Source organism: Scyliorhinus canicula, chromosome 15 (assembly GCF_902713615.1).
Source record: "Scyliorhinus canicula chromosome 15, sScyCan1.1, whole genome shotgun sequence".
Lineage (NCBI taxonomy): Eukaryota > Metazoa > Chordata > Chondrichthyes > Carcharhiniformes > Scyliorhinidae > Scyliorhinus > Scyliorhinus canicula.
In genome coordinates this window covers 86148112-86172887 of record NC_052160.1, presented here as the reverse complement: position 1 = coordinate 86172887, position 24776 = coordinate 86148112, and the positions used below count along the sequence as shown (strand labels likewise).

At 42.2% G+C, this 24776-nt stretch overlaps 1 protein-coding gene across 4 annotated transcripts in view; it reads left to right on the top strand.

Moving 5' to 3' along the window:
* Positions 1–9766: 9766 nt before the first annotated feature.
* Positions 9767–24776, top strand: part of LOC119978900 (methyltransferase-like protein 27) — a 62497-nt gene continuing 47487 nt past the window's right edge. The window contains exons 1-3 of one of the 4 annotated variants that reach the window (XM_038820830.1): positions 9777–9908; positions 10017–10108; positions 14834–14953. In XM_038820830.1, the coding sequence (XP_038676758.1) occupies positions 14834–14953 (120 nt within the window). In that variant the 5' untranslated portion in view covers positions 9777–9908; positions 10017–10108. Of the gene's footprint in view, positions 9909–10016; positions 10109–11767; positions 11792–14460; positions 14661–14833; positions 14954–24776 lie in introns of those variants that run through there. The other 3 variants (XM_038820829.1, XM_038820828.1, XM_038820827.1) reach the window with 3 other exon arrangements.

Genomic DNA, 24776 nt, shown 5'->3' with positions numbered 1-24776 from the left:
GTTAGTTAGAAGTTAGTTAATAAAATTGAGTTGAACCTTCATGAGTGTTGGAAGTGTCTGTTCATCTCTCAAGTCCACACTAGCCAACACTTCATGTTATCAGGCGTTGAGGGATGCTAGCACTTCTGAGACCTACCTTTCAGTGATCTGCCTGCCACCAGTCTCGCGCCATCCTACAGAATGGACTCCGTTCGACCGCCACCGCATCTCCGCATTGCAGGGAATCTGGGCTCGAACTGGAAACTTTTCAAACAGCGCTGTACCTCGAGACCAGGGACCTGGAAGCTGCCTCGGACGCATGGAAGATTGCTCTCTTCCTCTTCACAGCCGGTGACCATGCTCTGCACATTTACAACTCGCTCACCTTCGCCGAGGGGGAGGATAAATCGAAGTTCAAGACCGTCATTCTAAAGTTCGACAGCCACTGCGAGGTTGAGGTCTACGAGAGCTTCGAGAGATACATGTTTCAGCAGCAAATTCAGGGTAAGGACGAGCCCTTCCAGTCCTTTATTACCCACCTCTGCGCCTTGCCCAGTCCTGCAACTATGGGTCCACCTCTGACACCATGCTCCGTGACTAGATTGTTTTTGGTGTTCAATCTGAGCCCCTGCGCCAGCAGCTACTAAAAGTAAAGCAGCTCACTCCCTCTATGGCCATTGAGACCTGTGTACTTCATGAACATGCCTCCATGTGCTTCTCCTGCATCCAGCCCGCTGAAACGGCGCGGCAAGCCCCTTACGAGGCAGAACGGGTTCAAATGATGAAATGTTTTCAGGCTCTGGATTTGAACGATGTCGGCCATTCTGCGCTCTTTTCGCGGAGTCCTGCACTTACCCGCAGCGAGCGTCCTGACGTCACGGACCGCTTCGTGCAGGTGCGCACCTTGCTGGATCGCCCCGCGCATGCGAGGATGCGCGACGGATGTCCCAATGCTCCGGCGTGCGGCAACTGTGGCTCCGCCCACTTATAGTGGCAATTTCCGGTGAAGTCCTGATGCTGCCTGCAGTGTGGCTAACGAGGCCACTACGCTACAATTTGCAGATCTTCCCTGCCTGCTGTTTTTGGGAGGTCCACCCAGCCCCACAGAGACATCAAGGCTATCCAGCCTGCCATCAATGAACCTACTCCAGACCTTGCATCCGACTGTGCCTGCGATGATGAACAGCTCCCATTCAAAATTGGCGTTGTTACCACCAACAGGATGTCCCCCAAGTGTGGCACCAAACCCGCCACGTCCACAGCGTCGACCAGGATGATGAGTGGTGTGCCACCTTACAGTCAACCGGTCCCCTGTCAGGTTCCGCCTGGACACTGGCGCTTCTGCCAATCTCATTGCGTCGTCTGATTTTCGCAAACTCTGCGTACAGCCTGCTGTCCTGCCACCTGCGTGTAAATTGCTGAACTACAATGGCAATGCCATCGCTGCCAGCGGCTCCTGCCGCCTTGAGATGACACATCGTGCTCACAGAGCCATTCTCCCGTTTGAGATTGTTGCTGCCTCAAAAGCCTCCACTGGGTCCCTTTATGTAAATTAAAACTTAATTTTGCTCCAATTTCCCTGACCCGAAAGAAAGGAATCTGGTTACAGCATAAGCTATTGCAGGCGTTATCTCAAAGCACTGCCACTGCAGTCTAAAACATTTGACTGCGGTGAACCCTTTTAGGAACTTCTGCTTTAACTGACATTTGGCATGTAATTCTGTGGATACGTTCTTGTATCCCAATTGAAAACTTTCAGGATAAACAATTAATTGTCTGCAATTTGGAATAGGGCCGCTCCATTTACTACTTAATGTATTTCTTGGGCAACTTTATACTGTCTTCCTGCATTTTGATTATTTGCCATTTTTACAGGTTTGAAAGCGCTTTCTATTTCTTGATCACACCGTTTTCTCTAATAGTTCTAATATTAGAAAATATATATGGTTCTAATATTTTTCTGAGGATAAACCATGAGCCCCACATTGGGCACCAACTGTAAGCAGTTTAGGTATTCCAGATCCAAAGGGACTATCTTACGAACCTAGATCAGGTTAAGCCACCAAAGCAGAGAAAATTGTTTCTCTGTTAAGACTCCAATAGCTTTCACGAGAGGAGGTTACTTTTCTGTGTCTCAATCAGTTAAACAGGATTTCAGTTACCTTTTAATAGATAAAGTTCGAATGCGTCACTCATGACAAATTTTCTGGGGAAACAATTCATGGGATCTTGTTATTGAATTGGAACAGTTAAGGGGGAATGCATTAAGAGTTATATATAGATTACTACAGCTGTATAGAATCTTTATGTTTGTAGTTGATAATAATTCTTACTGTGTGTGATTATACAAAAGTTAACAAAATTCTTATAATAAAACATTTTTAAAATATTAAATGTGCCGAACAAGACTGATGAATAACACCTGAAAGGCAGGATCTTGTGCTCATCGTAACCAAAATCAATAAACAGTGATAGGTCAGGTGAAGTCCACAATATACTTCGGAGTTTTCTAAACCCTGGGATAAATGTCTCTCTTTGATTGGGTTGGTTTAGTGAATTTAAAGACATTGAAGGTTGAGCATATTTGTGTTTGCTTTTCAAGTGTTGTATCCAAGTTTGAATAGGGAGTATGTTTTGGGCAATGGCTCTTTCAGAGGCTCAGATGTTTTTGGGGGTGGAGAACGTCGCTCGCAGTACCTTACAAACGGAAACTAAAATAAGGCGATTTGGAATCGACAAAAACATTGCAGTTAACATTGCCTGACAAAATACGAAAAGAGGAGGTAATTGCGGCAGTAGTTAAGTATTTAAAAATGCCTGAGGCACTATCAGAATCATTGAAAATGTCAAGAATTTAATTACAGATCAAGCAGTTTGAACATGAAAAAGAATTAAATCAGCTTCAATACGAAATGAGGGAAAAAGAAAGATAAAGGGAGATACAGATCAGGGAAAAAGAAAAGGAGAGAACAAATGGAAAAAGAATGAATAGCCCTCGCAGAACAAAACACAAGGGAAAGGAAGGTACATATTCAAAGACTTGGTAGGGATCTATTTAAATATGTCCAAGCATTGCCAAGGTTTTATGAGAAGGATTGGAGAAGACTTTTTCATTTCATTTGAGAAGGTAGCGAAACAAATACAATGTCACAGGACATGTGGGTATCACTGATGTGAACAAAGTTGGTAGGTGGAGCTAGTAAAGTGTTTGCATCACTATCAGAGGAGGTATCTGGGATATATGAGGAGGTTAAAAAATCCATCTTAGATGCATATGAAAAAGTGCCTGAAGCCTACGGGAAAAGGTTTAGAAATTTAAGGAAAGAAGCTGGTCAAACATACATAGAGTTTGAAAGGATCAGAGTAATTTTGATAGGCGGGCAAGGGCTTTGAAAATAGACCAAATGTATGAAACTCTTAGGGAAATTATAATTTTGGAGGAGTTTTAAAATTCAATTCCTGATCCAATGAGAACTCATGTGGAAGAGCAGAGGGTTGAAACTGTGAGATTAGCAGCAGAAATGGCAGATAATTATGAATTAGTTCCTAAATCAAAGCTTTCTTTTCCCAACAGCAGTTTCAGCCTGTGAGGGATAGAACCTGGGTGAAAGAGAAATACTCAGGTTGTAAAGGTAAAGAGGATCTGATGGGAGATAACAAGGATAGTGTGCCTCAGATTTAATAAAATCCAGGAGAGTGGAAGAGAAATGTAAAGTTTCAGATGGTTTTACTGTAATAAACTAGGCCATGTAAAGTCACAGTGCTGGTGGTTGAAGAAAAGCACTGGGAAGGCTGATGTGGTAAAACAGGATAAGCCAGTGGGGTTTGTTAAAGCGTTAAAGGAAAGCCCAATTGAAGCGAATGAGGTGCATAAGAATGTACAGCCTGATCAAGAGGTGATTGATAAGGAGGTGCCATATCTCTTTAAAGAATTTACTTGTGTGGGTAAAGCTTACTCATGTGTACCAGGAGGAGTAGGTAAAGAAATCGGAATTTTAAGAGATACGGGAGCTAGTCAATCTTTGATGGTAAGAGATGAGGAGTTATGTAGTTAGGGAGGAATATTTCCAGAAAAGGTGGTAATATGTGGAATTCAGGGTGAGAAGAGTAGTGTTCCATTATGTATGGTGAGGTTGGAAAGTGCAGTGATGAGTGGTGAAGTGTTAATAGGAATTAAAGAGAAACTATCTTGTCCAGGAATACAGCTTATCATGGGCAATGATATAGCTGGACTGCAGGTGGGAGTGATGCCTACTGTGGTTGACAAACCAGTGTAAAATCAAACAACTGATTTGTTAAACGATGAATATCCTGGGATTGTTCATGAGGTTGCAAAGTCACAGGTTAAGGCAAGAGAAAAATTAAAGAGTGAAGATAAAGTTGAAGTTCAATTATCAGAAACAATTTGTCTTCAGATGGTTGGAAAGGAACAACAGCTGGAGGATGAGGCAAATATTTTTAGTTCAGGAAAGCTGGTGGAGTTACAACAGGAAGATACAGAAATAAAACAGATGTATCAGAAAGCATACAAGGAAGAGGAATCTGAGTGTATACCAGAATGTTATTACCTGAAAAATGATGTCTTAATGAGAAAATGGAGACCTTTACATATGCAGGCGGATGAAAAGTGGGCAGAAATTCATCAATTTGTATTGCCGGTCTGGTATAGAAAGGAGGTGTTGCGCGTACCAGTAGGACGTCATTTGTGAGTAAGGAAAACTCAAGCTAAAACAAAAACTTTATTATTGGCCTGGACTACGTAAAGATGAAGTTAAAGTTTGTCGATCATATCACACATAGCAAGTGACAGGGAAACCTCAAAAAGTGATAAAACCAGCACCTTTAATACCCATTCAGCATTTTAGGAACCTTTTACAAGGGTCCTAATTGTGTAGGACCGCTTCCTAAAACAAAAATTGGGAATCAATATCTTTAGACTATAAAGGATGTGTCTACTAGTTTTCCAGTACGCAATATTACAGTTGGAAAAATTGTGGTGGAGATACTTAAATTTCTTACACGATATGGACTACCCATAGAAATATAATTGGATCAAGGATCAAATTTTACCTTGAGGTTATTCAAGGAGGATATGGACAGCTTCGCTGTGAAACAATTTGTATTAAGTGCGGACCATCCAGAATCGCAGGGAGCGTTAGAGAGGTGGCATCAGACGTTAAAGACAATGTTGAAGGCTTATTGTCAAGATTATCCACAGGATTGAGCTAAAGGAATTTAATTTGTACTGTTGGCAATTAGGGATGCACCTAATGAGTCAACCAAATTCAGTCCTTTTGAACTAATTTTTTGTCATGAAGTAAGAGGACCACTTAAATTGATTCAGGAGAAATTGGTGAGTGAGCAGTCTGAAATTGCATTATTGGATTACGTGTCAAAGTTTAAGGAATGATTAAATAGAGCAGGTTAATTGGCTGGACAACATTTAAAAGTTGCACAGCATGTTATGAAACAGGTGGAGGACAAGAAAGCAAATGTTCATAGTTTTGCCAGTGGAGTTAAAGTTTTAGGATTGTTACCAGTGGTAGGTGAACCTTTAAAAGCAAAGTTTTGTGGATCTTCTCAGATTGATAGGAAATTGAGTGATTTATTTGGGAAGAACACCAGATAGAAGGAAAACACTTAGTGTGTCATGCGAATATGCTTGAAAGGCATTTTGAAAGGGAAGGAGACCAAAAGGAGATTTTAGAAATTCTAACTCAAAGTGAAGAACCAAATCCAGATGACTGTGAATTTTACATTCCTCAAATTAAATTGGATAATGAGGATGCTCTTAAAAATTGGGATAAATTATTTAGTCACCTTCCAGAGGAAAAACAATCTGACCTGAAATAGTTATTAATATCACATGGGCAAGTTTGCGGAAATTAGTTGGGAAATACTGAAATGGTTATACATGATGCAGATGTGTGAAATTCTGTTCCAATTAAGCAACATCCACATAGACTTAACCCTTTAAAATTGGCACAGTTTCAAAAAGAAATTGAAAGTGTGCTTAAAAATGGCATGATTGAAGTGGGTTATAGCCAATGGAGCTCACCCATAGTGATTGGGCGGTACCCAATGATTGTGGACTTTAGAAAGGTTAATGCAGTTACAAGAACAGACTCTTATAAAATCCCACGTTTGGAGGATTGCATTGAGAAGGTGGGGCAATCAGCTTTTATCTCCAAACTGGATTTACTTAACCGTTACTGGCAGGTACCTTTATCCAAAATGGTGAAGGAGATTTCAGCTTTTGTGACTCCAGATGGTATGTACCAATTCAAAGTTATGCCATTTGGCATGAAAAACATCCCAGCCACATCTCAATGGCTAACCAACAAAGTCATTTAAGGATCACCCAATTGTGCGGTATACATTGACGATCTGGTGATTTTTAGTCAGACGTGGGAAGAACATTTGAAGCATCTGATGGAGTTATTTGATCAACTTCAAGAGGCGGATTTGGTGGTAAACCTAGCTAAAAGTGAATTTGGAAAAGTCCATGTAATTTTCCTTGGCTATACAATTGGACATGGACAAATGGTTCCACGGGATGTGAAATCAAAAGTTATTGGGGAGTTTCCAATGCCATCGATACAAAGGGTAATAATGCAATTTCTTGGCATTAGTGGTATTTACCCTAAATTTGTGGCAAATTCGAGCAGCGTTGTTGCTCCACTGACGGACTTGCTGAAGAAGCGCAGCAAATTTCAGTGGACGGCGGAGTGTCAACAGGCATTTGAAGGCCTGAAGGCTGTGTTTTTTTTTCTTTTTGTCAGAATTTTGTTCAAATTAAGGGGCAATTTAGCTTGGCCAATCCACCTCACCTATACATCTTTGGGCTGTGGGGACGAAACCCACGTAAACACGGGGAGAATGTGCAAACTCCATTTGGACAGTGACCCAGAGCCGGGATCGAACCTGGGACCTCGGCACCATGAGGCTGCAGTGCTAACCCACTGCGCCACCGTGCTGCCCCTTGAAGGCTGTGTTAACCACTGCTCCCATGTTGGAGAATTACAAGTGGCTTTGTGATCGGATTGAAAAAAAGTACCTGACCTTAAAGAAAGATGCCGAGGCATAGAGAAATGGATGCATTGTCCAGAGACCTTCTTGTCCAAAGAGACTGTCAATCAAGAGGGATTCCAGTTGCAAGAAGGCAAATAACTAAAATGAACTGTATTATTATCAATATTTGCCTGTTTTGTTTTTGTTTAACAAATATATGTTTATTGTCAATTGTTATTATTGGGCAAGTAAAAACGTGAAATCTTTGAAGTTGATGGGTTTTTTTTTCTTGGGGGGAGGTGTCATGAGGGTGCCCTTTAAGGAATGTTTTTGTCTTATTACATGGCTTCAGTGATGTCATTGTGTGGGTGGAGCTGGGTTGTGGTTCTGTGAGTTTTTACTTTTGATTTGATTTATTATTGTCACATGTATTAGTATACAGTGAAAAGTATTGTTTCTTGCATGCTGTACAAACAATGCATACCGTACATAGGGAAGGAAGGAGAGACTGCAGAATGTAATGTTACAGTTATAGCAAGGTGTAGAGAAAAGATCAACTTAATACGAGGCAGGTCCATTCAAAAATCTGATAGCAGTAGTGAAGAAGCTGTTCTTGAGTCGGTTGGTACGTGACCTCAAACTTTGGTATTTTTTTCCTGACAGAAGAAAGTGGAAGAGAGTATGTCCGGGGTGCATGGGGTCCTTAAATATGCTGGCTGCCTTTCTGAGGCAGTGGGAATTATAGATAGAGTCAATGGATGGGAGGCTGGTTTGCGTGATGGACTGGGCTACATTCACAACCTTTTGTACTTTCCTGCGGTCTTGGGCAGAGCAGGCTCCATACCAAGCTGTGATACAATCAGATAGAATGCTTTCTATGGTGCATCTGTGGAAGTTGGTGAGGGTCGTAGCTGACATGCCAAATTTCCTCAGTCTTCTGAGAAAGTAGAGTTGTTGGTGGGCTTTCTTAACTATAGTATCGGCATGGGGGGACCAGGACAGGCTGTTGGTCATCTGTACACCTAAAAGCTCTCGATCCTTTCTACTTTGTTCCCATTGATGTAGACAGGGCATTTTCTCCACTACACTTCCTGAACTCGATGACAATCTCCTTTGTTTTGTTGACATTGAGGGAGACATTATTGTTGTGGCACCAGTTCACCAGATTCTCTACCTCATTCCTATACTCTGTCTCCTCATTGTTTAAAATCTGACACACCACGGTGGTGTCATCAGCAAATTTGAAAATCGAGTTGGAGGGGAATTAGGCCACACAGTCATAGGTGTATAAGGAGTATAGTAGGGGGCTGAGGACACAGCCTTGTGGGGCACCGGTGTTGAGGATGATCGTGGAGGAGGTGTTGTTGCCTATCTTTCCTGATTGTGGCCTGTTGGTTAGAAAGTTCAGGATCCAGTCGCAGAGGGAGGAGCCGAGGCCAAGGCTACAGAGTTTGGAGATGTGTTTTGTAGGAATGATGGTGTTGAAGGCTGAGCTGTAGTCGATAAATAGGAGTCTGACATAGGTGTCTTTGTTATCTAGGTGTTCCGGGGTAGAGTGCAAGGCCATGGAGATGGTGTCTGCTGTGGACCTGTTGCAGCGGTAGGTGAACTGTAGTGGATCAAGGCAATCCGGGAAGCTGGAGTTGATTCGTGTCATGCCTAACATTTCAAATCACTTCATGATGATGGATATCAGAGCCACTGGATGATAGTCATTAAGGGACGCTGCTTGACTTTTTGTTGGTACAGGGATGATGGTTGCCTTCTTGAAGCAGATAGGGACCTCAGATTGTTGCAAAGAGAGGTTGAAGATGCCTGCGAATACCCCCGCCAGCTGATCCATGCAAGAACTGAGTGATCGTCCGGTAACCCCATCCGGGCCAGTAGCTTTCCGAGGGTTGACCTTCGGGAAGGCTGCTCTGTCGTCTGCAATGGTGATCGCAGATACAAGTTCATCCTTGGCTTCTGGGGTGGAGGGCTCGCTCTCACTGACCTCTTGCTCAAAGCGGGCATAGAAGGCTATGAGCTCATCAGGGATTTTCTGTGGACTTTTCTGTGTCTTTCCCCTACTGGGCAATTTCCAATAGCCAAATGGCCTGGTTTGTGGATTATCAACAAGATGGGATTTAATGATCTCAGTGTCTGCTTGAATGTCAGGTGTCTGAGATATATGGTCTGACAAGGGGTTGTTAGAAGCACACCTCTACTTCTGTCTATTTTCAATGTGTCAAAATTCTTAGATATGTAGATGCTCAGGTAGCCACTATTCTAAATAGCATTATCTTAAATGTCAAAAGTTATACAGCTGGGAAGGAAGTTTTCTTAATTGATTGTACTTGCTGTCTTCAATATACCTTCCCATGTTCTAGCTTGTGGTTCTAAATGCAGGAAGATTTTTCGGGCTGTCAATTCAAGGATCGTTCTTATCCTGCATTTTTCTGGGTTGGCTTAATGATCCTCTGGACAAGCTAAAGTTTTTGAATCTGAAGACTTTTGAAAGATCTTTCTGCTGAAGTGGTTTTATTCCACTTTGAATTAAAATACTTGATGTATTAATTTCTGTTGCTTAAACCTGTCTTTATTCTAAACAAAATTCTGCAGACAGTGTGATCTCCATCACAAAGGCTTTCATTGTAAACTTCTTAAACTAATGGAAATTGTTATAAATTGTTGCTTGACATGTTTTTAGGTTTTCATGCTAACAAGCTTTTTAAAGAGAGCAACTTAGTTGGAGAAATAGAAGGCGTGCCTCAATTATTTTTGTGGTATGAAGGTGTGCCTTAACGTATAAAGGGTTGGGAACTACTGCTCCAGGTGAATTAGCAGCGTTTTTCAAACTTTTTTTTGTCTGAATCCACATTTGCCAACCGGCTGAACATCAGGACCCGCGCCACATTCTCTTACCTTTAACGTGACAGGTAAGCCTGCTTAGTCCTCACGATCTCACTCCAATCAGAATTAGGCCTTGTCTCCTGCTGACCCAGCTTTGTTTCATTTTCAGCCAACAACATTCCATTGAATTTCAGGCTTCTTCCACCGACATCTTCCAGTATCTGCTCCTGCCATCGTGTAAAAACCTGCCAAAGGGCTTTGATAAAGGGTCATCTGGACTTGAAATGTGAGCTCTTTTCTCTCCCTACAGATACTGTCAGACCTGCTGAGACTTTCCAGCATTTTGTCTTTGGTTTCACCTGCCAACTCACCTTGAACTTTATTTGTGTCTTGTATTTATTCCGCTCTTGCTTTTAATTGCGATTTTTGATTGTAAACATAATGTTTTGGAACACGTTTTGCAGCTTGGCCAGAGAGAGAGAAGGTGCAGCGGGCAGAAAGCATTTGGAACTTGGAAAGCGATAAAAGAACATGATTGTTCCATCCAGCACTGCTCACATTTCTAAGAAATTATTGATCTGAGATCAGGAATGTCAGGGTTTGCTCTGCAGCTTCACGTAATACTTTAATTCTTCGTTCTGTGGGATTTTATACAGGTTGTAAAATGAAGTAACAACAGCAGTAGGTGTGGAAACATTGATAATCTGTTGGGATTTCTCCTTGCTGGCTGGACTGTCCACCATGTTTACATCTCTCAATTATTTGTAAGATTAAAACAGGCTTTGTTTTGTGGGGGGTGGGGGGGTGTAATCACTAAATTTATAAAAGTACATTTCAACAGTATGAAACATTTTTGTGATACATCATCGCAGCAAACATTCCTGTGTGGGATCCATCTGTCAACAGTGACCAATTCTCAAAACAAAACCCACAACAGGCGTCACACTGGTCGGCTTTTTATTTCCCCATGGCCAGGTGTCAGAAATGGCCAGTGTGTTGGGAGCAGAACCATGTGCAGGCAGGGGCTGCCTGCTATTGAATCAAGTGTCAACTTGTCGTGAATGCAATCAAGCTACGTGATGGGAACTCACTGGTGAACAGCAGAGGTGACAAAATTCAACATTTATTGGAACGCAACTGAATCATACAAACCATATCATGGGGGAACGAAGCATTTAAATGGGGAAATAGCACAATTGCGGCCATGAGTGTGACTGAAGGACACGCTAACAGATGAATGCGCTACCCAATGACGCTGCAGAGTAAGCAAGTATTACTAAAACCAGAATAAAGCATGGGATATTTAGGGTGTGTACATGGGAACAGTCTGGTCCCCTCCATTCCACATGCATGATTCTTTGTGTCTCAATAAAGCTCGTAGTCTTACAGTTGAAGTAATTGCTTTATTATGTGAGTTTGTTCTCTCTCCAGGACTTATACTATATGTTACATCTGAGCTGTCTCTCTGTGTCCTGCTCACCAGCTGCAGTTCCTGTGAAGAGTGCCCCTCGACTTCCTGTTTTGTCTATTATACACATCTCTGGTGCTCCCTCTAGTGGTTACTTAATTGTAGTGTATTTATATTAACCCCTTGTGTATATACTGTGATGCATTTCACTACATCCCCCTTTTTCCTTTTTCATATTTTCTGTACTTTGTTAAAGAAAATTGTACAAGACAGGAAGATAAATGATGATATGTACAAGTTGTGATGATATTGATGACTATACAAAGCTAATTAATATTTATGCGTCCAATCTTAATTAAAAAATTAGTGAGTCCAACTTTATGAATTTATTCGGTTGAGTTTTGTTTCTTCTGTTGGTGGCTCGGTGATGTTGACATTGTAATTTCTTTGCGAATGTCATCAGTAGTGTTCTTGTGTTTCAGTAACCAACAAGTCAGCATGAGGTGTTCGAATGGTCGGACCATTGATGTTGACTGACGTGGACTCTTTCCTATGATTGTGGTATTGATTTAGTGTGTCATCTGCTTGAAAGCTGGTGTGCTTGTTTGTTCTGGAGCAAATGTGAAATTGTGAGATTTGTTGTCATGCCATGGTATGTTTGTGCCCTTGTCATTGTTTTGGAGTGTGCTGTTGCATTGTCCTTCATGTGCAGAGTTATACCATGTTGTACAGGTTGTTGTTTCATTGTTGTTGTTTCTGTCATTTCTGCCTTTGTTCTTTTCATTGTACTTGTTGTTTTTGTTACGCTTGTTGTTTCTGTTTTTGTCGTTTTCATTTTTGTACTTGTTGTTTTTGTCATGCTTGTTGTTGCTGTTGTTGTTTTTGTTGTGCTTCTTGTTGTTGCTTTTGTTGTTGTTCTTGTAGTTTTTGTTCTTGTGCTTGCAGTTTTTGTTCTTGTTTCTGTTGTGCTTCTTGTGGTCTTTGTTGTTCTTGTTGAGCTCAATGACTGTTCCATGTGGATAATTTGAGTCATTCTCAAAGTTATTGGTTTCATTGTCCTTTGTGATATCTGATGTTTCATTGAGCGTATCTTCTTGAGGATTGTGAGAATGATCTGATGTTGCATTGATCTTGGTGACATCAGTCATTTGTAGTTGATTTGATTCCTCTTTGCTTCCTTGGTGCTCCTCTTCTGAAGTCAATTCTGGTTGATCTTCTTCATCTGTGATCTCTTGGTGCTCCTCTTCGGGAGTCAACATCGTCAAGATTTCAGTTTCTTGTCAGTTGTCAAGAGTAGATGAGGTTTTAATTGATGCGGTCTCACTAGTTTCATGAGTGGTTGTGCTTTGATTGCCAAGTTCTTTTGTACAGACGAGCTGAGATCTGTCAGTCTCACTGTGATCTTGTGCATCTTTTCTGGGAACTGTGATTTCTTCGTCACTTGTCTCACAAACAGTGTGCAGACTTACACTGTCTTCTTGCTTTTCACATGAGCTTGGCAGACTTTCATAGTATGCTTATGGTTGCTCAGATACGGTGGATAGACCTTCATCGCCTTGTTCATGCATGAATTTCACAATGGAGTCTTTAGTTGCTTCCATTTTGGAGTCTGTCAAAGAGCTGTCTGTGGAGGCTTGCATCGCTCTCTTTGTGGAGTCTTTCAGCGCTCTCTCTGTGGAGTCATGCAGTGTTTTCTCTGTGGAGTCAATCTGTGCTCTCTCAACGGAGTCAGTCAGTACTCACTGTGTGGCATTGTTTTCTTCTTCGGTATTTGACAGGTTGCTGTCATCCAATGTATCGATGATCTGCCATTGCATCATGGTATTGGATTAATCTACCATGAGTAGAGTCGTGTTGAGCTTTTCAACCATGTTGCTGATGTTTTTATGATCATATCCAAATAATTCAGCAATGTCTGAGTAGTATTGTTCGATGAACACATCATCTTTATTTGTTTCAGATTTGTCCTCTTCATGTTCATGAACAAATCATCTTCTTTGGTTTCAGATTTGTCATTGTGCTCTTCACTTTGGGTGGTGTAAATTTCTTGTTCCAGGGTGCTGCAAAAGTTACTTTCAACTGCTGGTCGAAGTTCAGGCAATGTTGTGCCTTTTGAGGTTGAATATTTTGGTTTTGTGCCTTTAATAGTCTTGCTTGTGATTTTTGGGCATTTCCCCTTTAAGTGGATGTGGTCTGAGTCTTCTAATGTCATGACACTCGTGAGGCAAAGCGTAGGATTTGATTGCGCATGCGCAAATTGGTTTCCATTACTGTGTGCTTTTTCGTAAACTGCGCATGCGCGCCTTGCGCATACGTAGATCCATCTTCAAACTGTGCGTTCTTTTTGTTGAACTGCATATGCGTGGCTTGCGTATGCGCAGATCCATCTTCGAACAGTGTTTGATCTTCTTCCGATTGCGCATGCACGGCTTGCGCAGAATGACCTGTGCCCAAAACGTCTTTTTTCAATTGCGCATGCGCGGCTGCAGTTTCCTGCGTATGCGCAGAAGCAGATTTGCGTCTTTTGTTGCCTGGGGACTTTAAAATGTGCTCAGATGCCATTTTAACGTGGATTTCGGTGTTTTTTCTTGGTAACAAGTCAATGTTATTTTTTTCTTTCGATCTGCACTTTTCAATCGCGATTTCCAGCGTTGAACCTTTCTGTTCTGACCAGTCAGTTGTTCACGCTTCATTGACATTTCTTTCCATTCCCCAAAGCTCTTCTCAAGACTCATAAAACTGCAGACTGTGTTTTCTGCGTTGTTCCGTTTCCATTTTACCCGCCCCAAAAAGAAATGCCCCGGAGAATCACCGGGACAGACGTGACTCGTGTGACGCCGCCCTGATGCCGGTCCGCTGATTCTCCGGAGAGCAGAGAATCGGCGCCGGCGCAGTTAGCGCCGGCGCCGGTCATCACCCCCTCCCAGCGATTCTTCACCTGGGATGGGCTGGGCGGCCACGCAAAAAAGTCCGAGTCTTGCCGGCTCCATTCTCATCTGGTCTTACCCGGCGGGACCTCGGCATGCATGCATCCGGGGGTGGCCTGGTTGGGGGAGGGGGTTCCGACCCTGGGAGGGACCTCTGGTATGGCCTGGCACGCGATCGGAGCCTACCGATTACACTTTTTGTTTCAGGAAGTGTTCCTACGCAATCAATTAGCCTCAAGATCAGAGAATCACGCTCCCTGTATTCATCAATATCATTGCAGATGGCATAGCAGTTTCACTGGTGTGGTCAGATCTCAATTAATGATCAGTCAGAACGCCATCGTATGCCTTGTGTCTTCCTTTTCTCACTGGGAGTTGAATGTATGGACATTGTGGGAGTTCACACTGAGGGTCTATGAGTGTAGGCAGCAGGTGGGGACTGCCACAGCAATGTGAATATTCTCTTTGGCGCAGTCAAGTTAACATTAATGTCAGATCTCAAGGTAATGTTCTGATTCCAAATGCATTCTGAATCAACGCTGAAACAAACTGCACATTTTGCACAGGCTGGATGCTCCCGACTCATTCCAATTCTTTCCATTGAGAATGACAGGAATTTTGATGGGATGTTTGATTCCAACCCTCAATTTACTGCCTCGTATTCTTTGTTCCACAGATGGAAAATTCTAGAATTGACGTGGCTGCAGCCACCAAGAACCTAATCACTTTATACGGCAAAATGGAAGTGGAAGAACAAGTGAATTTTTATGACTCTTGGGCTCAGGATTATGAACAGGTAGGACATTCCCGCTCTCATTTTACCATCAGTCGCTGACTACTGGGGAAAGAATTGCTCCTCACACCTGTTGTGGCAGTTGTTACCATAGGTTACTCTGTTTGGTTCCTCCTGTTATAGACCAGGGTTCAGAGTGGAGCATGGAGTTCACCTGACCCACAAATTTTGATAGATTGTGGAGTGGGGAGCACACAGCCCACTCTACAGGGATGGTAAAGCAGAAATGGAAAAGTATTTTTTGTAACAAACAATGTTTATACTATGAACTCCAGTTAACCTTTTTAATACATACAGCGAACATCTTAGCAACCATCAATTCAAATATAACCCCCAAAAAAATACAACACCAGGTAATCCTTTACGATTTCCTTTTAACATCCATAAGACGTAAAACACCTTTTACCAGAAGCACATCAGGTTAAAGTCACTACTGTTATTAGTTTTAAATCACCAGGATCGATTTACAGTCTTTAAATTACAGAGAGAGACTCTAATACTGGCTGTGACTGCAGCTACCCAGCTCTGAAAACAAAACTAAACCACACCATGCAGCAAACAGACTAAAACAAAAGTAAAATAGAGATGGGGAGCCCAGCCCCTCTCTGACATCACTGCAGTAATAAACACCCATTTCATAAAGCTACTCTCACTACAGATATTTATATACACATCCATTTGCAAATAACCATTTCTTAAAGGTACTCTCACATGACACCTCCCCCCAAGAAAATAAAAACCCATCAACTTCAAGATGGTTTCATTTTTCACCTTTTCACTTTAAGAAATGCACACAGTAAATATACTTTTTCGTTTCAAAAACCAACACACGCAAACAGGTATAATAATATAGTCCATTTTTCTTTGAATTTGTCTTCGTTCAACTGAAATCCTTCTCAATTGACAGTCTCTTTGAACACGAAGGCCTCTGCATGATCCATCCATTCCTCTGCATGATCCATCCATTCTCTTAAAGTCAGATACTTTAGTTCAACCTGATCACAGAGTCCCTTGTAATTCTCCAACACAGGAGTATTGGTTATCACAGCTTTCAGGCAGTCAAATGCCTGCTGACACTCCGCTGTCCACTGAAATTTTCGATGTTTCTTCAGCACGTCCATTTTCGATCAAATCCACTCATGCCAGGAAATCGCACTATGTCCCTTTGACTCGAGGGTATCGAAAACGCCTCAAGGAAAGTGACTTGGGCTTTTCAAATTCACTTTTGGCTAGGTCTACCACCAAACCCGCCTCCTGAAGTCGATAAAATAACTCCATTAGATGTTTCACATGTTCTTTCCAAGTCTGGGTGAAAATTACCAGATCGTCGATGTATACCGCACAATTGGGAAATCCTGAATCAACTTTGTTAGTTACGTTGAAATGTGGCTGGGGCGATTTTCATGCCCAATGGCATAACTTTGAATTGGTATATATCATCTGGAGTTACAAAAGTTGAAATCTCCTTCGCTCTTTCGGATAAAGGTAATGTTTAAGTAAATCCAGTTTGGAAATAAGAACTAATTGTCCCACTTTCTCAATGCAATCTTCCGAATGTGGGAAAGGATAACAGTCCGTTCTTGTGACTGCATTAACCTTTCTATAGTCTACACACAACCAATGGGTACCGTCTGGTTTAGGTACCAGCACTATGGGTGAGCTCCATTGGCTGCAACACACTTCAATTGTGCCATTTTTAAGTATACTCTCAATCTCAGCAGGGGATGGTTTAGCACACTTGGCAAAATCGCTGGCTTTTAAAGCTGACCAAGGCAGGCCAGCAGCACGGTTCAATTCCCATACCAGCCTCCCCGAACAGGCGCTGGAATGTGGCGACTAGGGGCTTTTCACAGTAACTTCATTGAAGCCTACTTGTGACAATAAGCGATTTTCATTCATTTTCATTCAATCTCTTTGTTAACCTGTGCCAATTTTCAAGGGTTACGTCTGTACGGATGTTGTTTGCTTGGAACAGCATTTCCCACATCAACATCATGTATAGCCATTTTAGTACTTCCCAATTTATCTCCACAAACGTGCCCATCTGATATCAATCACTCTTTCAGGTCAGTTTGTTTTTCCTCTGGAAGGAAACGCAACAATTTATCCCAATTTTTAAGCACATCCTGATTTTACAATTTAATTTGAGGTATGTCAAATTCACAGTCATCTGGATTTGGTTCATCACTTTGAATGAGAATCATTAAAACCTCCTCCTTTTGCTCTCCTTCCCTTTCAAAGTACCTTTTAAGCATATACACATGACACACTCGGTGAGTCTTCCATCTATCTGGTGTTTTTAACCACATAATGCACCTCACTTAATTTCCTTTCAAACTGATAAGGTCCACAAAACCTAGCTTTTAAAGGCTTACCTACCACTGGTAACATTGTTAAAACTTTATCTCCACTGGCAAAACAATGAACTTTGGATTTCTTGTCAGCTACCCGTTTCATCACATTTTGTGCAACTTATAAATGTTGTCTAGCCAATTCACCTGCTCTATTTAATTGTTCCCTGAAATTTGACATTTAATCCAATAATGTAATTTCCGATTTCTCACTCACCAATTTTTCCTTAATCAATTTAAGTGGTCCTCTTAACTCATGATCAAAAATTAGTTCAAAAGGACTAAATTTGGTTGATTCATAGGTGCATCCCTAATTGCAAACAGTAGAAATGGAATTAATTTATTCCAAACCTCTGGATAATCTTGACAATAAGCCCTCAACATTGTCTTTAATGTCTGTTGCCACCTTTCTAATGGCCCCTGTGATTCTGGATGGTATCCAGTTGATTTAAATTGTTTGATTCCTAAGTTATCCATAACTTCTTTGAATAACATTGAGGTACAATTCGATCCTTGATCCGGTTGTATTTCTGTGGGTAGTCCATTTCTAGTAAAGAATTTAAGCAACTCCTTCACAATCTTTTTAGCTGTAATATTGAATACTGGAATGGTCTCTGGAAACTTAGAAGACACATCCATTATAGTCAAAAGATATTGATTACACCTTTTGTTTCAGGAAGCGGTCCTACACAATCAATTAGGACCCTTGTAAAATGTTCCTCAAATGCTGGAATGGGTATTAGGGGCACTGGTTTTGTCACTGCTTGAGGTTTCCCTATCACTTGACATGTGTGACATGATCGACAAAATTTAACTACATCTCTATGTAGTCCAGGCCAATAAAAATGTTTCTGGATTTTAGCTTGAGTTTTCCTTATTCCCAAATGACCTTCCACTGGTACCTCATGCACAACTGGCAACAGCTCCTTTCTATACCCTACCAGCAATACTACTTGATGAATATCTGCCCACTTTTCATCTGTCTGCATGTGTAAAAGTCTCCATTTTCGCATTAAAACATTACTTTTACGGTAATAACACGCGGGTATACACGCAGATTCCTCTTCCGTGTACGTTTTCTGACACATCCGTTTTGTTTCTATACCTTTCTGTTGCAACTCCGCCAATTTTCCTGAACTAAAAATATCTGCCTCGTCCTCCAGCTGTTCTTGTTCTTTTTCAATCATCTGATCAAAAATCGTTTCTGATAATTGCATATCAACATCATCTTCACTGTTTGATTTCTCCTCTTGTCTTCACCTGTGACTTTGCAACCTTGTTACCACACAATCCAGAAATATCCCAAGACATTCGTCCTTCAACACTTCAGCTGTCTGATTTTCCACTGGCTTATTCACCACAGTAGGCATCACTCCCACCTGTGATCCAGCTATATCATTACCCAAGATAAACTATATTCCTGGACAAGATAGTTTCTCTAATACTCCTACTAACACTTCACCACTCTTCACTGGACTTTCCAACCTTACCTTATATAATGGAACACTACTTCTCTCACCCTGAATTCCACATATCACCACCTATTCTGCCAACATTCTTCCCAAACTACATAAATACTCATCTCTTACCATTAAAAATTGACTAGCTCCCATATCTCTTAAAATTGTGACTTCTTTACCTGCTTCTCCTGATACACATGAGTAAACTTTACCCACATTAGTAAATTCTTCAAAGAGAACTGGCACCTTCTTATTGATCGCCTCTTGATCAGGCTGTACAATCTTTTGCACCTTTTTCGCTTCACTTGCGATTTCCTTTACCACTTTAACAAACCCTGTCTTATCCTGTTTTACCACATCAGCCTTCCCAGTGCTTTTCTTCAACCACCAACACTGTGACTTTACATGGCCCAGTTTATTACAGTGACAACATTTGAAGTTTTTCATTTCTTTTCCACCCTCCTGGATTTCGTTTTTAATCTGAGGTACACTCTCCTTATTATCGCCCATCAGATCACCTTTACCTTTACCACCTGAGTATTTCTCATGTTCCCAATTTCTATCCCTCACAGGCTGAAACTGATGTCGGAAACCAAATTTTGATTTATGAACTAATTCATAATCATCTGCCATTTCTGCTGCTAATCTCGCAGTTTTAACCCTCTGCTCTTCCACATGAGTTCTCACTACATCAGGAATTGAATTTTTCAATTCCTCCAAAAGTATAATTTCTTTGAGAGCTTCATACGTTTGGTCTATTTTCAAAGCCCTTATCCACCTATCAAAATTACTCTGCTTGATCCTTTCAAACTCCATGTATGTTTGACCAAATTCTTTCTTTAAATTTCGAAACCTTTGTCTGGAGGCTTCAGACACTAGTTCATATGCACCTAAGATGGATTTTGTCACCTCCTCATATGCCCCAGATACCTCCTCCAGTCATGATGCAAACACATCACTAGCCCTACGTACCAGCTTTGTTTGAATCAGTAATACCCACATGTTCTTGGCCATTTCATTTGTTTAGCTACCTTCTCAAATGAAACGAAAAAGGCTTCTACCTTCTTCTCATCAAACCTTAGCAATGCTTGAACATTTTAAATAGATTCCCACCAAGCCTTCGACTATGAAGCTCTTTCTCACTATCCTCATCACTTTACATTTCCCTTTATGTCTGTCAATTTTAATTGACTGTCATGTTTCATGGCCATTTTCTGAAGTTCAAACTCTCTCTCTTTATCTTTTTTCCTGATCTGTATCTCCCTTTCTCTTTCTTTTTTTTCTGCTGGGGCTATTTATTCTGTTTTCCTTTCTTCTCTCTCTCTTCCTTCTCTCTTTCTCTCTCCCTTTCTTTTTTCTCCCTCTCTTTTTCATATTCAAGCTGCTTTCTTTCTTTCTCATGTTCCATTTGTTTAATTTTTAACTTAATTTTTGCCATTTCCAATGTGTCAAACTGTATCTCAGGTAACTTTAAATGCCTAGCCACCACCATAATTACCTCACTGTTATGGGGAGAGGCATTTTCAGAATCCCGAAATGTATCATTGAGTCCAACCAACCTCCTCCTTTAATGGATTGTTGCTTTGGAAGCACACAGTGTGGTTTTGCAATTATGGACACGTCGGTTTTTAAACACAAAACAATGTTTATTCATTGAATTCAACTTAAACTTTCAAATAAACATTGGATCACTTAACACCCCTAACTTCAAAGATAACCCTGAAAATAATACAACACTAAATAATCCCTCAGAATATTCCTTCCAACCTCCAAAAGACTTAACACCTTTAAACAGAAACACATCAGGTAAAATACATTACTATTATGAGTTTAAATCACCCAAATGATTCTGAGATTTCATGGAGGAGATCACAGCAGATCCAGATACACCCAAGCTCTTTTCCTCAAAAACTGGCTTTCTCCTTTCAAACAGCTCACAGCTAACCAGCCAGACACTTTTCAGATCTTCTCTCTCAATCTGAAACTAAAAGCAGAAGTGAGCTAAGCTCTCCCCACCCTCTGACATCACTTCAGTAATATGAGTTGCGCTATTTCTTAAAGGTACATTGCTTACACATGCATTTCTTAAAGGTACTCTCACTTGGCATCACCTTTTCATATTTTTGTCAGGTCACGTTTATTGCAATGTTTTTGCCAAATCTAACAGTCTGCTTTTAGTCTCTGTCCGTAAGGTACTGCATGTGACCGTCTCCACCCCCAAAAACTTCAGAACCTCTGAAAGAGCCATCATTCACAACACACTCCCTAATTAAACTAAAATACCACACCTGAAAAGCAACCACAATATGCTCACCCCTCACTGTCTTTGAGTTCACAAAGCCAATCCAATAGATAGACTTTTATCCCCCTCGAGCCCCCAGTTTGTTATGGCCCAGGGTTTAGAGAACCCCCAAACTGTATCATGGAGTTCACCTGACCCACAACTTTTCATAGATTGTGGTATGGGGAGCACACAATCCACTCTACAGGTATGGTACAGCAGAAATGGAAAAGTAGTTTTTAAAACAAAACAATGTTTATTCTATGAACTCAAGTTATCCTTTTTGAAACATACAGTGGACATCTTCTCAACCAATTCAAATACAACAGCCAAAAAAATAAAACACTAAGTAATCCTTTAAGCTTTCCTTTCAACATCCATAAGACTTAAAAACACCTTTTACCAGAAGCACATCAGGTTAAAGTCACGACTGTTATTTGTTTTAAATCACCAGGATCAATTTAAAGTGTTTAGATTACAGAGCGAGACTCTAATACACCTTCTGGCTATGACTGCAGCTATCCAGCTCTGAAAATTAAACAAAACCACACCCTGCAGCATCAGCCTAAAACAAAGGTAAAAAGCTGACATACAGCCCAGCTCCACTTCCTCTTTGACATCACAGCAGTAATAAAGACCCATTTCTTCAAGGTACTCTAACTACCGATATTTATGTATGCACCCATTCATAAACACCCATTTCTTAAAGGTACTCTTACATGATACTCCACCATATCTTTCCGAACTGCATTAATCATTTTACATCAGATGGACACTAGAAAAAAAATTCTTGTTGTATTTGGGGAAGCATCACCCAGAGGAACGAGAAGAGTTTTTTCTCCATCAAATGCTGTTTACTTTCATTCATGGGACGTGGGCTTCCTCAGCTAGGCCATAGATTCTTGCCCATCCCTAATTGTCCTTGAGAAGGTGTTACTAAACTTTCTTCTTTTACTGCCACAGTCAATGTGGTGTCGGTACAACCACAACCCTGTTAGAGAGGGAGTTCAAGGAGTTTGACCCAGTGACACCAAAGGAACTGCAATATATTATAGACTCCTCACAGTGTTGGAGGCCATTGATCCCATCAAGTCTGCACTGACCCTCTAAAAGAGCACCCTACCTAGGGCCATATCCCCACCATATCCCAGTAACACCACCTAACATTCAGACACTAGAGGGCAGTTTAGCATGGCCAATCCACCTAACCTGCACATCTTTTGACTGTGGGAGGAAACCAGAGCACCCGAGGAAACCCACGCAGAAACAGGGAGAATGTACAAACGCCACACAGTCACCCGAGGCAGGAATCAAACCCGGGTCCCTACCACTGTGCCACCGTTCTGCCCTAAATGTATTTCCAAATCAGGATGGTGAGCGGCTTGGAGAGCAGTTTCCAGGTCGTGATGTTTCCATGTTTCTGTTGTCCTTGTCCTTCTCGGTTTTAGAGGTCACAGGTTTGGTAAGTACTTTCAAAAGAACTTTCAGACATTGCTGCAGCACATCTTGTCGATTGTACAGACTGTTGTCTCTGTTTGTCAGTGGTGGAGGGAGTAAATGTTTGTGGAAGGGGTGCCAATCAGGTGGGCTGCTTTGTCCTAGATGGTGTTGAGCTTATTGTATGTGGTTCGGGCTGCACTTATCCAGGAAAGTGGAGAATATTCCATCACACTCCTGATTTGGGCCGTGCTGGTGGACAGGCTTTGGGGGAATCAGGATCTGAGATGCTCTCTGCAGAATTTCCAGACACTGACCTGCTCTTCTAGCCACTGTAGAGTATTGAAAGGGGTAGCTATGGAAATTCTGACTGCATTGGTGATCATTCCATAGATTCTGCAATAGTTCCTGAACATTGAAAGATAGCAAGTCACCCCACAATTTAACAAGGGAGGAAGGGAGAAAACAGGGAACCACAGACTGGGGGGGGTTATTGTCGCCCGAGAGATCGGGGACATAGCAGGGCAGTGCCCTTGAACTGCACCATGGCGTTTCCAACCTCACACTATCAGGGTGGTAGAGCTAGGGGAGGAGCCTGAAGGGGGCAGGTCCAGTAAGGGTGTGGTTCTTAGGGGGTTGGGCCTATGGGGCAAGGCCTATAGAGCGATCCATTGGGAGGTCCCTGATATTCTAATGCAGGCGATCTATGTTCAGGGGTAGTGTGGAGGGGAGATTCATGCCAGTGATTTATGTTCGAGGGTGGGACGGGGGTGCCCTCAATCAGATTGGGGCTATCCTAATGTCCACGGCAGTTTGGACACTTTGAGTTCTTGGTGCCCTTTAAAAATGGCGTCTGATTTCGGTGAAGCCCGGCTTGCTGCTGTGTTTAGGCCCTGCCCCTCCCAATGACGGCGCAAAACAAGCTCCCATTCAATAATATGGAAAATTGTGGCAAGATCTTGTCGGGAAAACTGCCTCCACCGGACTTCTGAGTGAAGCTGATACTGCTATTATTCTGACAAATTCCACCCACAGACTCTCTGCTTCCACTGCCTTTTGAGGAAGAGAGTTTCAGAGCCTCGCAGCACTCTGGCAGAAAACATTTCTCCCTTGTCTCTGGCTGAAATAGACAACCCATTATCTTTAAACAGTGACCTCTGGTTCTAAATTCTCCCACATCCACCCTGTCAATACCTCTCAGAATAATTTATGTTTTCATTGAGTCAGCTCTTACCGTTCTAAACATCAGCAGATATAAACCAAACCTGTCCAATCTTTCCTCAGAAGACAACCCACCCATTGAGGTAATATTCTCGTCAACCTTCTCTGAACAATTTCTAAAGTGTTTACACCTTTCCTTAAATGAGGAGACCGATACTGCAGACAGTACTCCAGATGTGACTCCTCAATGCCCTGTACAACTGAAGCTAAACCTCCCTACTTTTATATTCTTTGAATAAACAATTTAAAAGCATTCTTAATTACTTGCTGCCCTTGCTTTTTGTGATGCATGCATTAGGACACCCTGATCCCATGGCACCTCAGAGCTCCTCATTCTCTCACCATTTAAATAATGAGGTTCTCTTGCATTCTTTTCCCTACGTTATATTCCATTTGCCAGATTTTTGTCCACTCACTTAACCTATCTGTGTCCCTTTGTAGCCTCCTTAGGTCTCCTTCAGATCTTTCTTTCCTATCTGCCTTTGTGTCATCAGCAAATTTAGCAACCATGGGAGGGATTCTCCAAAACGGCGGCTAAGTGTTAACCCTGGCGTAAACACTGGAGCGTTTCACACTGGCGCCAACAGGCCGCTTGCCCAGCGATTCACTTACCTGAAGGGGTCCAGCAGGGCGCCGGAATGTTCCGCGCAGCTCCGGCTGCCGATAGGGGACCCTGCACTTCCGACCGGGGGTCCGTGCAACATGGCAGACCTACACAGCGGACTAGCCCCCACAAGAGAGCCCACCCCCTGAGATCACATGTGCCCGTCGATCGATGGCCCCTAATTGCGCCGCCCCCCACCAGGGTGGCCGTGGACTCAGCCCGCAGCCGCCACTCCGAGTACCCGCCGGGTGGAACCATGTTCGAACCATGCCAGCGAGAACTCAGCCAGCTGCCGACAGAGAATCACCGCGGGGGCCTCTTTCAATGACCCCCGACCGGTGCCTCGTCGCCCGCGCACGTGCGATTGGTGGCGATTGTCTAGTGACCGGAGAATCGCAGGAGCGACGTCGTGCTGAATTTCGGCATGAATGCTCATTCTCCACCCCTGCCCGAGTGCGATTGTGGCACGGAG